The sequence below is a fragment of the Musa acuminata genome, chromosome BXJ2-3, assembly GCF_036884655.1.
Source record: "Musa acuminata AAA Group cultivar baxijiao chromosome BXJ2-3, Cavendish_Baxijiao_AAA, whole genome shotgun sequence".
Taxonomy (NCBI): Eukaryota; Viridiplantae; Streptophyta; class Magnoliopsida; order Zingiberales; family Musaceae; genus Musa; species Musa acuminata.
Genome location: NC_088340.1, coordinates 42926662 through 42942217, shown reverse-complemented (window position 1 = coordinate 42942217; position 15556 = coordinate 42926662). Strand labels below are relative to the sequence as shown.

The following is a 15556-nucleotide window of genomic DNA, read 5'->3' as shown; positions in this document are numbered from 1 at the left end:
AATATTCTGTTCCCTATGATATCTATACACAGCATGCTAAACGGAACAGCATAATACAGTTGGATCACAACAGTCAAGAAACGAATAGGCAAGGAAGCCGAAATTACAACAAACGATAAAAGATCAACCAAGCACTTCAATCTGCATCAGCAAAGAATTACTTGGGAGCAACACAATGTGTCCATAATAATGAATTAATATGTCTCTGTATGAGAATCCAGCCATGATATGATATCATTAATGACACTTGAGATCCTTTCATCTGGTTCTCCCTCCAGAATAGAATGATATCCTTCTGCATACAGCTTGAGGGTTTTGTCTTTAGTACTGGCCTTAGCATAAAGGAACTTGCTAACGTTTGGATCTGTCACCTTGTCTGCAGCTCCATGGAGAATCAGCAATGGGGCACAAACCTGGAAATTTTTGTGAGGGATCAAAAATTTGAGATATGGACAAATATGAAAAACAACAATCGTCAATGTGGAAATGTGAGTGAAAATTATTTGCCTGGAAATCGTGCAGTACAGGCAGGTGCTGGTTAGATATAAATGTGAAAGAAAATGAAATTATTTGGTTTGGCTGTTGTGGGTAGCAAGAAAGACTGCACATAAACCAGTGGAGTGCCAATTGTGTCTTATAACACCAGCTTATATAACCTTTTATCAAAGGTCATCTTGAAGCTCCAATATTCAGAATATTATGTACCAAACAAAGACTAATGGTTCGTTTCTCTTTACTTCTTCCCTGTCATTCCTCTTACAAATACCAAGTAGGAAAAACAGTTAGAAATCGTTTTACTTGACATGCTCCCAGTTCAAGGTACCAAAAGGATAGATTTGGTATCTCAGACGATAGACTTGGGAGTTTCAAAGATGACACAGTCCATTGCTGGAACTGACACAACAGGTGTAAGGCTTCAAAGTTTTGACATGCAAGTTGATGATTGGTCTTTAAAAAATCTGATACTGGGCCATTGTAATCGTCTTTAGACCATCTCATATGAAAGCACTTGATAAACGGACAGCGATTGTTTCTCATGGACAGCTTTTCCCTTTTTCAGTTTTTCTGTTTGTTGATTGTTTATTTAATCCCAAAAAAGTAATATGGCGAGGAGATCTGACAATGCCATCAAGTCATTTTTTCTGTAAAGAACTAATATTTTGTTCGTACTTTTTTTTGCTCGTCCCTAGCTAAGTCTAACGTAGACAACCTGAAGTTTTTCAAACTTGGATAAATATAACAAGTGATTCAGCCTTAGCACCTTGAATTATATTCTTCAGCAACAACTTGGTATTTGATGTTACTTGCGCTAGGAAAGACAATGAAACTGAGCCTCGTATATTTTAGGATGCTTAGGTAAATGTAAGCAGATTTTTGCTATGCATGTTTCTCCTTAATAAACCGATCACCTAATCAACACTTCCATGAATTTATGGAAGTACCTGATTCATTATACCTAACCAGCCATATGGCATAAGAGTGCAAGATTTGTATATTAAGGTATTTATGCAATATGGCCTTAAAAGTTGCTATATGCACTATCCACGAATTGTCATAACAATGACAGTAATTACTTTATTAAATTTTGACTTCTTTTTAGTAGATATTCAACTCAAATTTCAGTAGCCATATATGATGAACGAAATTCTTTTTCTTGACACTATTGGATAATCTTTGTAGCTTTTGCTTCACATGCTATCTCTAGCAATAAGGTCAAAATTCTTTGATGCTTGGTCATGTTATATCTATTCTTCTGATGCTTGGTCATATTATTGTATCTATTTTCATTTTTGGCCTGCTGTAAGCACACTAGTTTTGCATGTTCAGTCAAGATTTTTTGTGCTACATTTTCAAAATAGAACAAAAATAGTTATGGAAATGCAGATAAAAAACTAACCTTCTCCAGTTGTGACTCAATATCACGTGTGGCCTTTGTTAGCTCAACAGCTGTTCTTAACCGCATTTGGTCAGCATATGAAATCACATTGAACTCAGCCTAGAAGGAATATTGGTAAACTGATAATAAAATCTTCGAGAGGAGAAATATAAACTATAAATTTGTGCAATATTCTACTCTTTAACTTTGTATTCTGGGAAACATTTAACACAACGAGGCTTAGCTCATAGAAGAAGAAAATTCGACAAAAATTGTAACCCAATTCAGTACAAGAAGAAAGAACTTTCAAACTGTTAGTTGGTGTCAGTTGTAGTAAGATAGCAAATGATTGTGCACTTGCTATTAAGGTTCTTATTCAAATTTAATTTAACTAAGAACTAATTGACTTCAAAATCTTAAATAGTGCTAAACTCATACAGATCTTATTTAGTCTTACTCTTCAGTAGCCTACTGATTTTCTGGGAAGACCAACGCATGTTTGCCAACTAATATAAGCACATCTATAGCTTCTGATTTTACCTGTTCAGATATCACTTCCCAGAAAGGTTATTCGTATTTGTCATAGGGACTACTTCCCTCAGTATAAAAATTAAGAAGACAAAGAAAAACAAGAAAATTGGACTTTTGAATTACGAAAGAAACATGCACCACAAAAATAGATTCTATGATTGTTTTAACAAGTTGTAGTCACTCATGGGACCTGGTATCATTGATTTCTCTACCGCCCAAAATTGTACGAAACAGGTGGGTACGTACGAGTCTAAGGGTGGGCCGGTACGTAGACCACCCTCATTTCAGGCAACCTCATCTAATTCAGTACAAATAATTAAAAAAATAAAAAAAAGCAATGGGGCCCACCAAACTCGGCATTAAAAATAAAATAAAATAAAATAGAAATTATGGTTCGCGAATGTGAGCCCTCTTCTCGCATTCATCGTTGCTGCCGCTATGCTGTTTCGCGATGCTGTTACCACCGCCACTATTTCGCAATGCCACTATTAACGTCGTTGCTTCCACTTTCCTTCTTCCCAGTTATGCTCCCACTTCTTTTCCTCCTCTTCTTCCTTCTTTTTCCTTCTCCTCCTACACCGCTTCTTCTTCCTTCTCCTACTACACCGCTTCTTCTTCCTTCTTCCTCCTCCTCCCTCCTCTATTCCTCCATCGCCCCTTCCTCGTCTCCCACTTTTTCTTCCTCTCCAAAACACTGGTACATACTGGTGTACCGACACACACTACACCAATACTGACCAGTAAGTACTTAGTCTGACAGATCAACGAAATGGGTCCGATATCCGAATAGCGATCCTTGCCTGGTATAACTGCAATTAACCAACCCAACCAAAGGTTTGTCTTTCACGTGAAGGACTTTTTTCTTGTATGTATTTTAGTTTCATATGGAGTTCACTGAAAAATTGCCAAATCTTTCTCATCGATATAAAATATGCCTCTTGGCATATGCTAGACACTATTTAACTTGATTAGAAAGACTAACTAGAAATAACGCCTAGTTCAAACTATGTTATGCATGCTTTGGACTGCAAAATCCATCTATGTTCATCCAATTTTCAATTATTTCTTCTATTCCTTTCTCCCTGTTACATATGGAATGAGTAGGTTGTATTATTTTAGACATTCCACCAACACAAACTTTCTTGATTAGTAACTTTACTATATATGAATTACCTACAAGCCAATTTTCTTTCTGCTATGTTTGGCAACCTGCAGTATTGCTCCTTTATACGGCGAGGAATTGTTGAGGTTGAAATCTGACAGTTACTTGCTCCTCATAGTAATTGCCACAATTATATGGATTTATAGTGAATATATCATATGAAAAAAGAAAAAGATCCAAGGTTGCTGTTGAGTTGTCCCACATTAGATTCCGTGACTCCATAGAAACATGGCATCATTACATGTTTGTGCATATCTGTGCTGTTAATCTGTATAAAACTTGCAAGGTTACTAGTTTGCTTGATAACTAACAACAATGCTAAATATTACATGTATAGCAACTACCACTTGTATCTAGAAATCTAGAATGATTTCTCATCCTAGATTCCAATTTTATCAAAATTACTAATTCCTTCAAGGACTAAAAACTTTTTTAGGTTTCTGGTGATACAAACTAGAGTCATCTATAATATCAGAATATGCAGAACAACTCACACCCATAATTAAAACATATTAGAATAACCTTAAAAATAATAGTCGATGGATGTTCAAATTTTAATAAATAAGTTGGCATGACAGTCCTAATTAATATATTTCCATTTTCTGATATCAACTGAACAAACAGATGTTCTGTTTTGAGGAAAAACTAAAAGGGAAACCAAATCAGAGTTCATTTTGAAAGCGATGAAATGAATACAAGAGGGAAAAAACAAAAAAAGTAAAGAGCAAAACAGAGAGCAAAACAAACACAGTGAGAGAACAAGAACAGAAAAAGTAAAAGTACTACCAAAAGAAGCACTGAAAACTACTAGATTTTGATCATATTACTACAGTTTTTACATTGTTTGATAATAGGAGAAAACTAACCACTTTTCTTTTCTCGGGATCTCTGAATGCTAAATCTCCTATATTTTTCAGGGGGAATAGCTTTGCCTCAGGTAGAACATATGACATGAGAGATAATGCTTTTAAAATAGGTCCTGGTGGTGTCACCTCTTCTGCAATCTTACAACATCAGAAAAATTTAATATTGAAATGGGTAATATCTATGAATCAGCAACATTGAAGTCATACATAGAATAGATCTTGTATTTGATTGGATTCAAAGTTCTGTACAAGAAGTAGATAAAGATATATGCACTTTATTTCACATGGACAAGAAAATTGTTCAGTGATCACCTATCATAGTAGCAGATTGTAACAAAAAGGTAACAGAACATATTAGTTTGCTACTTTTAAGGATAAAATATATATCAGGAGAAACGAAAGGTCAAATGTCTATCAATATGATTCCATCCTACGTGTTATCATTATTCACATCTGAAAAAATAATTCATCGATCTCCTTAATTATTTCCAGCTAATACATGGGGCTCACTGATAAATTTTAGAACTTGATCCAGTAAAATAAGGATAAAGATGACGAAACCCAAATAATTATGTGCTGAAAGTTAGCACTGTGTTTGAAAAGGGGCATTCTAGATGGGCTCTAACCAAGTGCTTGACTATGTAAAAGCACTGATTTCTTTGCTTGAGTCAGTAACAAATGAATTCTAAAAGGTCTGATCTGAGTTTGGATACATTTAAGAATAGCATTGCTGTGTGGTATCCAATAACTGTGAGATGTTTATGCAGTATGATAGTGAACATGACTACAAATATCAGATGTTTTTCTCAAAGACTTGCACCCAGTACCCTAGGTAATGATGCTGGTAATTTCTGATGGACTAGTCTCTAACATGACCTGAACTTTATCTTGTAAATATGTATAATGACTTTTCCAATAGTCAACAAAGGTGTTATTGTTATCTTCTTGAGTGACTATCTAGGGGTATGAATGTTCACCCTGATTTGATGCTTCAAGTTTTAACTTGTTACAATGAGTCAATGACCATCCCCTGCCTTACGAGCTTATAATAGAGAAGAACAATCTCCAAGCTTTGACCAATTTCTGGTTTGTGTAATTCTGCTACAAATTATACAAAACAACTGAGCCACAATAATTTTACAAACTATCTTAAAGATAAACCATAGAAGATATCCAAATTACTTGCTTCATGTCACCCAATATTCACTAACTCCAATTTAAGAAAGTTCATCTCTGTGTTGCTATTGTTGCCTCACAAATCACTTTCTGCATGCATGCAAAATATAGCCTTGCCCACTATAATTATCTTAGGTATATAACTAAAACATTTTTCTGAACAATTGTCAGCTATCTTTTACTAGGATTTGTCAAGCTGTGAAAAATTGGCAAAGCAACTTACTTCATCTCAAATGGTACAGAAATATGTATGCTGCCTATTTTGCTCCATTCAACATGCACACCTTAGGGAAGCACCAATGTTTTGAACAAAAGCCTATGACAACTGCCACTTAAAAGTATTATTCTCATGTTCAAGTTGTTCTCTCCACTTTCCACCTTCCATTGGGAGTAGAAAACTTTCACTTGCTTCAAGTAAGAAAAGGTCTTCTTTCCTAAATCCATTGAAGTCCAGCTTGGCTGCTCACAATTTTGTGTGTCTAGTTATTCAAGTAGTAGTGCTTACAGAACTATTTACCAGAATTTTGCGGGACTAAAATAAGACAGCAATCTCAAGCCATAACAGCATTTAAATTTCACAACCATAGTCTTAATCTCTGCTTCTATTTTCTATAGGCTCCTCTAACATTCCACGAATCATATCAAATTTGTTGCCAGGGAATCTGATAAACTAAATTCACCCAGAAGGAAGATTAACTAACATTTATTGATAAATTATTAAATGCATAAATTGATTTCACATTTCAAAGACAAATTGTTCATGTGCAAGACATCTTACTTTACACATTGGAGCCACAAGAAGCACCCCATCCCACACCTCTGGTTGCTTTAAGTGGACTTTGAGAGCAACGGCACCACCCATTGACTGCCCCAACAGGAAGTGTTGCAGGCCCCTCACTTCTTTTGTACCTGTACATGACCAAAAGAGTAGCACCATGATCAGCGCTGATCCATCTAAATTGACAGCTGCAATACTGTAGTTCCTCGTATACACTAAATTCTATCTAATATTGACCTCTGATGGCAGCATATCGCTCGATGACTTGGTCTACCATTCCATCGAAACTCGGGATGTAGCCGTGCAGGCCCTGTGAGAGACCAAACCCGGGGTAGTCCATTGCGAAGACTGCATAGCCCGCATCTGCAATCCTCTTCGCAATCCCTGATAATTTTCCTTGGTGTGACAATCAAGATAGACATGAACAGTTTATAAACAAAGTGATAAAAGTTTGCTAACCCTCGAAGAAGAATGTGCAGGTGTCACCATAGCCATGGCAAAAGAAGAGGGCCGCTTTAGTGGTGGTACCAGGTTTCGGCAGCCAGCTCTTCCAGAATATCTCCATTCCTTTGGAATTTGTCTTGTATCTCTGCCACATGGTGCAGCACATTTTACACACATTAGAATCTGCACTGTGTATTCTTCCAAAAGAATGAAGTCCATAACACATTCCACTCAGAAGTACTGGCATTTGATTTAAAGTTTTTGGCATGATTAGTGCATCTGAAACGCTTCGAGATCAAATTCTTTCTTGATTCCAATCTAATGGTCAAAAGAAGGGGATCTAATAGCGTGATGCTCTGTTTAATTTGATTTATTTCATATAGTGACTCAAATAACTACTGTTTCATTTTTTTCCTTTTGTATTTGTGGTAAATCTTTGAGCTCTAAAACTATATACGTTTGTACAGTAGCTCAATTTATGCCATCAATGATGATTTCGTATATGCAGTTGACAAAAATCACGAAATAAAATATATTTCTCATGCCAAAACACTAAAGGTATAATCGATCATCTTTATGATCCCTGAATATCTAAGCGCATTGTAATGAATTTTAAATGGAAAGAATGGGCTTGATACATTGAAAGAAGCCACTCTATTCTTATCTACAATATGATCGTTGAATGAACTAAAGATGAGAGGACTTAGTTTTCTGAAACATATGCGGTATGCCCAAATAATTTCAACCTTCTGCAGGGCAATGGATGCAAAGACATCAATCCCTCACAAAATGTGTGCAATAACTCTTGATTCTTGGTAAGCTAGTATTAAACCTCAACGACGCCGACTCACCTCCTCCATCTGAATTCCAGTCGGAGCCATCTGAAAGAATCAAGAAAGGAAACAAAATCAAATCAAAGATCGAAACTAGAAAATGCCAAAGGAAGTCCGCTCCTTCTCCGGCCAAGCCAGAGCCGGATCTCCTGGGGGGGGGACGGTGCCGGGGGACCTTGAACAAGAAGTGGTCGAGGCGGCGCTGAACGTCGGCGAAGGCGGCGCGGACGCGGCGACGAGCGGGTGCGAAGTCCAGGTTCTCCGCGGCCACGGCGTTGAGCTCGTCGCTGACCCCTTCGATGGCCTTCCTCGCCGCCGCGACGGCGACTGCCAGCCTCCTCGGGGGTCCCGCCACTCGGCGCCACCGGATCGGGTGGTGGCGAGCGATCGGCCCGATCGCGGCCGTGGAGATCGCCATGAGACCGCTCTCCGAAGAGATCGACACCCCCAACACTCGCTTCCGTGGGGTGGGTTCGGACAAATCACCGACTCCCACGGCGAGCGACGTGAGCCACGTGGGGTAGTTACAGTCACGTGCCGATGGGTATTATGACCCCAAGAAGGGCAGTTGAAGTCTACTAATTATAATTAAAATCTCGAATCAAATATTAAATTTACATGCAATATTATTCATTTTCATATTCTATAATATAAGGTCGGTGCGTCCTTAATATGACCGACTGCCAGATGTCATGTTTCCTCGGCGGGCAACGTGAACACGTGCCAGTAAATAATGGTGTTATTTAAACCGGCCTGATGCCCGAGCCCAAACCAAATCGGCCCATTTAAACCGGAAACGGCCCAAAATAATTCGGAAGAGATGAATAATACGAATCTACAAACACGTAAACACATAAGCTCAGCGATGCACGTACGTTCCTTCTTTCTCGGATCCTGTCGACTTGCAACGCACGCGTGAACACGTACGAAGTACGTGAACGGTACATGCGTGTTCGGGCTCCTGAGAAGTTCCCGAGAAGACAACTGTGGTTGGATCGACACGCGAGAGAAGGCACTGTTCCTTGTGAATCTGGTCGGCTTTGCAAGGATAAGTAGTAGCTCATTCATCTTCCTCTTGAGTTGTTTAAGAGCTTCATGAACAGCAGTTTATCATCGCCAAAAAGAATCGTATGAGCTCGATCGGAATCAGGTGGCAGAAAGCCAAATCCAGTACCGCATCCTAAATGTAAAGGAGACATCTGTGGACGCTACGAAGTTTGAAAACGAAGAATGCTAGTGGTCTACGAGTATCTAATCTAAGCAGCAGTTAGTGGCCATGGCATCTTATATCGACCTTAGGTTTATTATAAGAACTTGTATATGTTTAATTCCACTTGGGATTAGAAGATAGTTTAGGTGTCTCCTTTCCCTTCTAATAGGGTTTTAGGGTTTTAAAGTTGGCTGCATGCCATGTGATCAGAGGAAATCAAAAAGACAAAGACAGGCAGGTCACAAAGGTGTCTCCTTCCTCTACTGGACTTGGTTCTGCTCTCACAATTTGTTCCACTAGAGAACTAGTGTTTGTTAGGTGTGTTCTTGGCAGAAGGCTTGAAACAACACCACATCTGCACTTCATGTTATGAGCTGACATCATTCATTAATCTCCAATGTGGAGTACCTACTTGTCATAATAATACATCATCTGTCATTGTTTGCAGTCCCATGATATAAAACACAGAAGAAGCTATGCCAACATTGCCAATATACATTGAACTTGAGCAGTAGCCATTAGGAACCAAAGCTAGGACTTGTGGTGTAGAGATGCTTCTTGTCTGTAACCATCGGTTTAGGTGCGAGGAGCATGCAGACATGGTGTAAGCTGTCAAGCAATTGTTTGGCCCTCCATGGTCCATCTTGGATGAAGCTTTTTCCAGCATGATGTTGAGGTGTAGTCGCATGCATCAGATGTAGGTGCGAGCTCTTCTGTTGGCGCAGTGAGACAATTGCACAGCAGCTGAAGCTGTGGATGCTGCATGCCACATTCTTATGTCATTGGTCGGAAGGTATAAGCTTTTGCAACAACTTCCAGTAGGGTCTCCTCTGACCTCTCTCGAGTTGTTCCATGAACGCTCACTGGCAGCAGCATCTCTCTTGTTCAGCTGCTTCATGGTTAGACTAATAAGAAAAACCGAAAACCCGAGGTTTGCTTCATCTTTTAGGAACAAATGCTCGCAATGAGGGAGGTGACAGATCACTTTCTGGGTAGATCAGCACCAAAATCCTCGTAGCTCACTGTTTATCTAATTCTATATAATTTGATTTTGCTACCAAAATTCCTCAAAACAGTGAAGACACATGAATATCCATGGTTAGATCCTCACTGGTCCAAGCTTGGTTAAAGAAAAGCTAGTTCTTAGCGGCAATGGACAACTTGATAACCTAACACCAAGAAAGGTGTCAAAACATAGGATGACGAACACTGCGACGCTGGAACTGATATCGTGTAATGCATGCTCAGTCTTGACAGGCTGCGTGGCCAAGGAACAAGGCTCTCTTTGATTGATATGTGACATTGTTGCACCACATTGAGTTAATGTTGAAGTTGACCGCACCCCTGCAACGACAAGGTTTACTGTTTTGCAGTAGCCCTTCTTGCTTTGTTTGTGTTCATGGTGGTGGTGTTCGTGAAAGGGGTTGCTACAGTCCAATAAATAGAACATGTTTGTGTAAATACCTCTGGTTTCCCTTGTGCTCCGTGTTGCTGTGGTGGATGCTTTGCATGTAGCTGAAGAAACAAGCCGGAATTGGCACCATCTCAGAAGAATCAAGCACTGCACCAATGCAATCCAATGTCAGTGATGAGGAGGGTCAGATGTTTAGGGTTGATAGCATTTCTTTGGAAGAGGAGGAAGAAGCTGAAACCGACGTGGATCCATACCGCAATGCAGGAGTCCCTTTCTCGACAGATCTCCCACATATCCAACCGTGCAGGGTTGTCCTTCTCAGGATGGTTCAGTGCATGAAGCTACGAGCAGCTTCTGCATCAGTTAATGGCAATTTCAGGGAGGTCGTATCATCATTTACTTCAATTATGGGCAAAGACATGATGGACTCGATACTAAGCAACTGTTTGTTGAAATGAAATCTTAGTTTTGGGATGTTAATCTTTACCACAGCACTCGTAATAGTCATTTGGTCTATGATGGGGTCAGTTCATGAGAATGGTCGATCAGCAGACTCGGTCAACACAATTATGGGTGTGTTCCCCAGCCGAGGCATGGTGGTGGCTTCCCTCCCTCCCAAGACCACAACATGAGTGCTCTCCTCCTGCAGATCATTAAACAACTATGAGTATGAGCAAGAAGAAGAGCACAGATGAAACAGAGGCACTGGATATATTGTGGGGCACATGCCCTTGACCCAACTCACCCCCTGAGACCAAATGGGGCTCCAGTGGCCAGCATCAGTGCCCTCCTCTGGTCTGGCTGAACCCTGGCAGGCCATGGGTGCCCCCACCACAGCTCCCCCCTCAAGGACAGACAGCATCTACTGCTGGGGTCCGATCCCAAGGCACTTGGCATGGCCCATGACTCCATTCTCCCGTTTCCTCCTCTTCTCCACATCCACTTCCCAATTCCATAGGGTAATAATATGCAGTGTTACGAGGCCTGCCCAGGTAGCAGCAGAGCAGAATGCTCCTCCCTCCTTATTTTATCTCCATTCCCATGTTTGTATTCTTTAACCACACTGCTTTGGAAATTGAGCCGAGAGAGAGAGAGAGAGAGAGAGAGGGAAGCCGAAGGGAATGGAACTTTTGAGAGGGCAGAACACTAGCACTGACTGCTTGTCTGGCATGGTAAATGGAATGATTAACCTAATTAAAATAAGCAGGGTGGTTAATGGCTTTTATAAGGAAGCTCCATCCACTCTGCAAGTCCAGTGAATGATATATATAGGGAGTGGGCGAGGGAGAGGGAGAGACAGCACAGAGACAAGCCAACAAACATCAAGAACAGCATGAGTTGAGGGAATACTACTCATCCCATTGCCATTCCTACACCAATCTTTCCTCTCCTTTTGCATGTCAATTCTGTAGGAAGACAACCCACCTGAAGCTGTGGCATGCCACTGTGCTCCCTTGCCTTCCATTTCTTAGGCCAAGCATTCATTGGTCTGGCTATATGAGAATTCTACGCGGCGGAGGGGGCAACACAGCTCTACTGCCTTACCTCCATCGGCCGGCTTCAGTGCGCCGCGGCCTCACGACTGTCGCAGTGGTTCCGGGCATGTGCCGGAGATGTTACTCCTCTCATCATTATTGGGTCGAAGGCAATGATGATGAGGGGCGGAAGGAGAGCGTGGTGGTGGTCATGGGCGCCACTGGGACGGGGAAGTCGAAGCTGTCCATCGAGCTGGCCACCAGGTTCTCGGGCGAGGTGGTGAACTCCGATAAGATTCAGGTGTACCGGGGGCTTGACGTCACCACCAACAAGATGCCCGTCGTGGAGCGCTGCGGTGTGCCGCATCATTTGCTGGGAGAGGTTGACCCAGCCGCGGGCGAGGTTTCGCCGGCGACGTTCCGGGAGATGGCTGCCCGCGCTATTGCCGGGATTACCGGCCGCGGCCGGCTGCCGGTGGTGGCCGGCGGGTCCAACTCCATGGTACATGCTGCCATGGCCGGTAGCTACGACCCCGAGCGGAGTCCATTCGCGGCGGACTGGCGGTGGAGGAGGAAGAGAAGGGAGGGGGCGCTGCGGTACCGATGCTGCTTCCTGTGGGTGGACGTGGAAGCGGCGGCGTTGGCGGAGCAGCTCGACCGGCGGGTGGAGGAGATGGTGGCGGCTGGAATGGTGGAGGAGCTGGGCCGATACTTCGCGGCGGAGGTGGAGTCGGACGCGGGGGAGCTAAGACACCCGGGGCTGGCCAAGGCTATCGGGGTGGCGGAGCTCCGGGAGTACTTCCGGGGGGAGGGGCGGGGGACGGCGGCGGCGTACCAGGCGGCGATGGCGGCCATCAAGGCCAACACGCGGCGGCTGGCGGAGGAGCAGGTGCGGAAGATCGAGCGGCTGGAGCAGATGGGGTGGCCGCTGCGGAGGCTAGACGCAACCGCGACGGTGACAGCGCGTCTCGCCGGGTCAGCTACGGAGCAAGCTGAGGCGGCGTGGGAGAGGGACGTGGCGGGGCCCAGCTCTGCGGCGGTGGAGCAGTTCTTGAAGGAAGCGGTGGAAGGCCACCACGCCGTGTCTTCTCATCTGATTTATAGTTGAGATTTTGGTCGGCTGGTGGTTCTTTCCACACACACTCTCTCTCTCTCTCTGTCTTCCAAAATAACAGAAGAAAAGGAAAGGTGTTTAAAGATCGAAGCTTTTCTTGTTTTACTGGAGAGAGATTTCTCGCGGGCTGGACGAGGGAATCGGTGGGGAAAGAAGGAGACGCCAGTCGACGACAACAAGGTCGGCAAAGGGCCTAATCCGGCTCGGTTTGGGCCGTCTGAGATAAGCTCGGACCAACCGGTGCGGGGCCGCCTTCGCAAACTTGAAATGCCCGGCTCACATGATCTCAGAGTCGAAATGTAGGGGAATGAACAGGAATCACCATTATCTTGAATCGTCTCCCACTGCATGCTGTTGTCACCGATGGCTTCTTTCTGCTCTCTCTCCTCCTCCTCCTCCTCGTTAATCTCATGCCCTCTATTCCCTTTCTTTCTTGTTATTTATGGTTTGCTCCTCCTCTTCTTATCAAGTTACAAGGTTTCATCTCCCAAGCTCATGATCATTAATTTTGACTGCATTTATGCTAACTAACCATCTCTAATCCCTAAAAGAAAATTAGATTTTCTTTAAATCCTGTGTGTTTAAAGTCGATGGTCTCTACAGTGGAAATGACAGTGGAAGCATCTCCAAAGTCGCAATGCCATGCAAGCATAGAATAGTTTGACGACGACAGACGCTTTCCCTGTCTCCCGTGGGGCTGTGATTACGAGAAGCGAGCATCTCATCGTCGGCGCTGACCACTGATGTGCGTTGATGCGACGTCGCCACCTTCTTGCATCCCATTCGCCGTCGCCGTGCTTCTTCGAGCCGCTGCTACGTGATCTGCACCAATTTGTTCGGTCCTTACGTGGGAGATGCCCATGCACTTGCTGAATATGAACATTTACGTAAAGATATATTTGAAATATTAAAAGGTTTTAGAATATGATTGTATAGCAAAAAAAAAGGATTATAAATGGAAATCGTCTTTATTAATCAATCAATGATCAAATTAATCCCCATTAAACTGCGTCAAGGTTATGTTGCCAGGGATGAGACTGCTTTGGAAGGAGTCTCGAACAAGGAAAACAACTATCAATTGCCATCAAACCGATTTGGCGATTAGGCCGGATCGATTTGATGAGATTAATTACAAGTCCAAACCGATCGGAATCGGACGGACGACAAATTTTGTACACGGGTTTTGGTCATTTGGGCGAGGGCAAAAGTGGCAATCGCCTTTCACGCCATGTCTCGACCACCAGCGGCGATCGGCCCCTCCTCAAATCCGCGGCCGTTATCACTCCGCCGTCGTCGCCCACGAACACCCGCCCGTCCAAGCCGGCGACGCCCACCACCCTCCGCCTCAGGATGGGCCACCACTCGGCGGCGGCCGCTGGGGTCAGCTGCCCCGCCGACCTTGCGTCCCACACGGTCACCGCCGCCCCACCTGCCCCCGCGCACTCCGCGGCCGATACAACCACTGCGGGCGTCGCCAGGCTGGCCGCGGCGGCGGGGAACTCGGCGTGGAACGACCTCAGCACCTCCCCGCGGTCCAGGTCCATGAGCGAGATCAGGCCGCCGGCGCGATCGAACCCTATCCCCAGCCCCTCCCACGTCCTCACCACAGCGCCACCCAAGGTCAGATCCAGACCACCGTCCCGCCCCCGGTCGTCCCAGTAACTTCCTGGCGCGGAGTCATGCTCGTCGGACGATGACGAGGGCGCCTCATCCTCCTCCTCCTTCTCATCCTCATCAGACGGCGAGTCGGAGTCGGAGTCGGAGTCGGAGTCTTCCCCGGAGGAGCAATAGCAGGCGGGGGGAGAGGTGGACGATCTGGCCCTGCCGTACCTGAGGAAGGCGAGCTTTGCCCGGCCGAGGACGCTGAGGAAGGCGGCGAATCCGGCGACGAGGAGGGCGAGGGAGGCCCAAGCGCCGGCAAGGTCGGAGAGGAGTCGGGCGACGAGGCCGGGGATCCGCAATGGCTCCGCCACAAGAGGTGTCTCCATCAAACGTCCTAACCCTAATAATCCTTTGGGGAAACAGAGGTTGGGAAACGAGAAGAGGGAGGCGGCGGACAGAGGCAGGGGGGGGGTTAAAATAGACGAGCGAAGCACGTTAGGGGCGGAGGCAATGACTGACGTGGCGGAACGAGATTACCACGCTGAGTCAGCACGTCATCGGCGTGGGGTCGCGGGGCGAGGATCCCCTGTCTCGAGCGGCACCCCCGAACGACCTTATCCACCACGTGGGCGTCGAGGATCCGGACGAGATGAAGAGTCGCCCGGGGTTTTGTGTGGAAAAGGCTGTTCCCTGACCGAGAAGAGACAGGGAAGTATCGCGCTAGTGGCCGGGAACAGGTCGGAGGAAACGCGTGGATAAGTGCGTGACACGTGGTGAGTTGGGTTGGTGGTACGAGAGGAGACGGCGCCGCGCGAGGGAGAGCGAGGGGGTTTGAATCCTGTATCCTGGATGATACAAGCGCCAAAAGGAAAGCCAGCACATCTGCGGCTCCAGCGGTGATGGACGAGTAAGAAAAGGTCGGACCACATGGCGCCTGCCGATTGGTGGAACCCCTGGGACTGTATCGACGGGGCGGAGGTTAACGTGAGGCAGGAGCGCACGTTGTTGGGATGGGTAATTGGGTGACGAAGAAGAAACGTGGTCAGAGTCGCATATCCATGGTTTGGACATTAAG

At 44.6% G+C, this 15556-nt stretch overlaps 3 protein-coding genes across 3 annotated transcripts; 1 reads left to right on the top strand and 2 right to left on the bottom strand.

Moving 5' to 3' along the window:
* Positions 1-77: 77 nt before the first annotated feature.
* On the bottom strand, positions 78-8201 carry LOC135608445 (caffeoylshikimate esterase-like). Its single transcript, XM_065101335.1, has 8 exons — positions 7842-8201; positions 7685-7714; positions 6849-6978; positions 6627-6773; positions 6390-6520; positions 4436-4573; positions 1898-1996; positions 78-413 (listed from the first exon to the last, which is right to left on the bottom strand). The coding sequence occupies exons 1-8, from the start codon at positions 8082-8084 to the stop codon at positions 195-197; spliced, it is 1137 nt and encodes a 378-aa protein (XP_064957407.1). The 5' UTR covers positions 8085-8201; the 3' UTR covers positions 78-194.
* A 3403-nt stretch (positions 8202-11604) lies between these two features.
* Positions 11605-13290, top strand: LOC135608443 (adenylate isopentenyltransferase-like). Its single transcript, XM_065101333.1, has one exon. It carries the CDS (start codon positions 11788-11790, stop codon positions 12871-12873), a length of 1086 nt encoding a protein of 361 aa, XP_064957405.1. The 5' UTR covers positions 11605-11787; the 3' UTR covers positions 12874-13290.
* A 776-nt stretch (positions 13291-14066) lies between these two features.
* Positions 14067-14867, bottom strand: LOC135585601 (uncharacterized). The gene has a single exon (XM_065099596.1). The coding sequence runs from the start codon at positions 14865-14867 to the stop codon at positions 14067-14069; it is 801 nt and encodes a 266-aa protein (XP_064955668.1).
* Between the last annotated feature and the right edge of the window lie 689 nt (positions 14868-15556).

Bases quoted from the DNA above. Each gene is read 5' to 3' on its own strand.
- LOC135608445 (XM_065101335.1), bottom strand. From the start codon at position 8,084: ATGGCGATCTCCACGGCCGCGATCGGGCCGATCGCTCGCCACCACCCG. The intron at 6,979-7,684 runs GTGAGTCGGCGT...ACCATGTGGCAG, and splicing joins CTGGAATTCAGATGGAGGAG to AGATACAAGACAAATTCCAA. The intron at 4,574-6,389 runs GTAAGATGTCTT...TGATGTTGTAAG, and splicing joins TTGTGGCTCCAATGTGTAAA to ATTGCAGAAGAGGTGACACC.
- LOC135608443 (XM_065101333.1), top strand. From the start codon at position 11,788: ATGAGAATTCTACGCGGCGGAGGGGGCAACACAGCTCTACTGCCTTAC.
- LOC135585601 (XM_065099596.1), bottom strand. From the start codon at position 14,867: ATGGAGACACCTCTTGTGGCGGAGCCATTGCGGATCCCCGGCCTCGTC.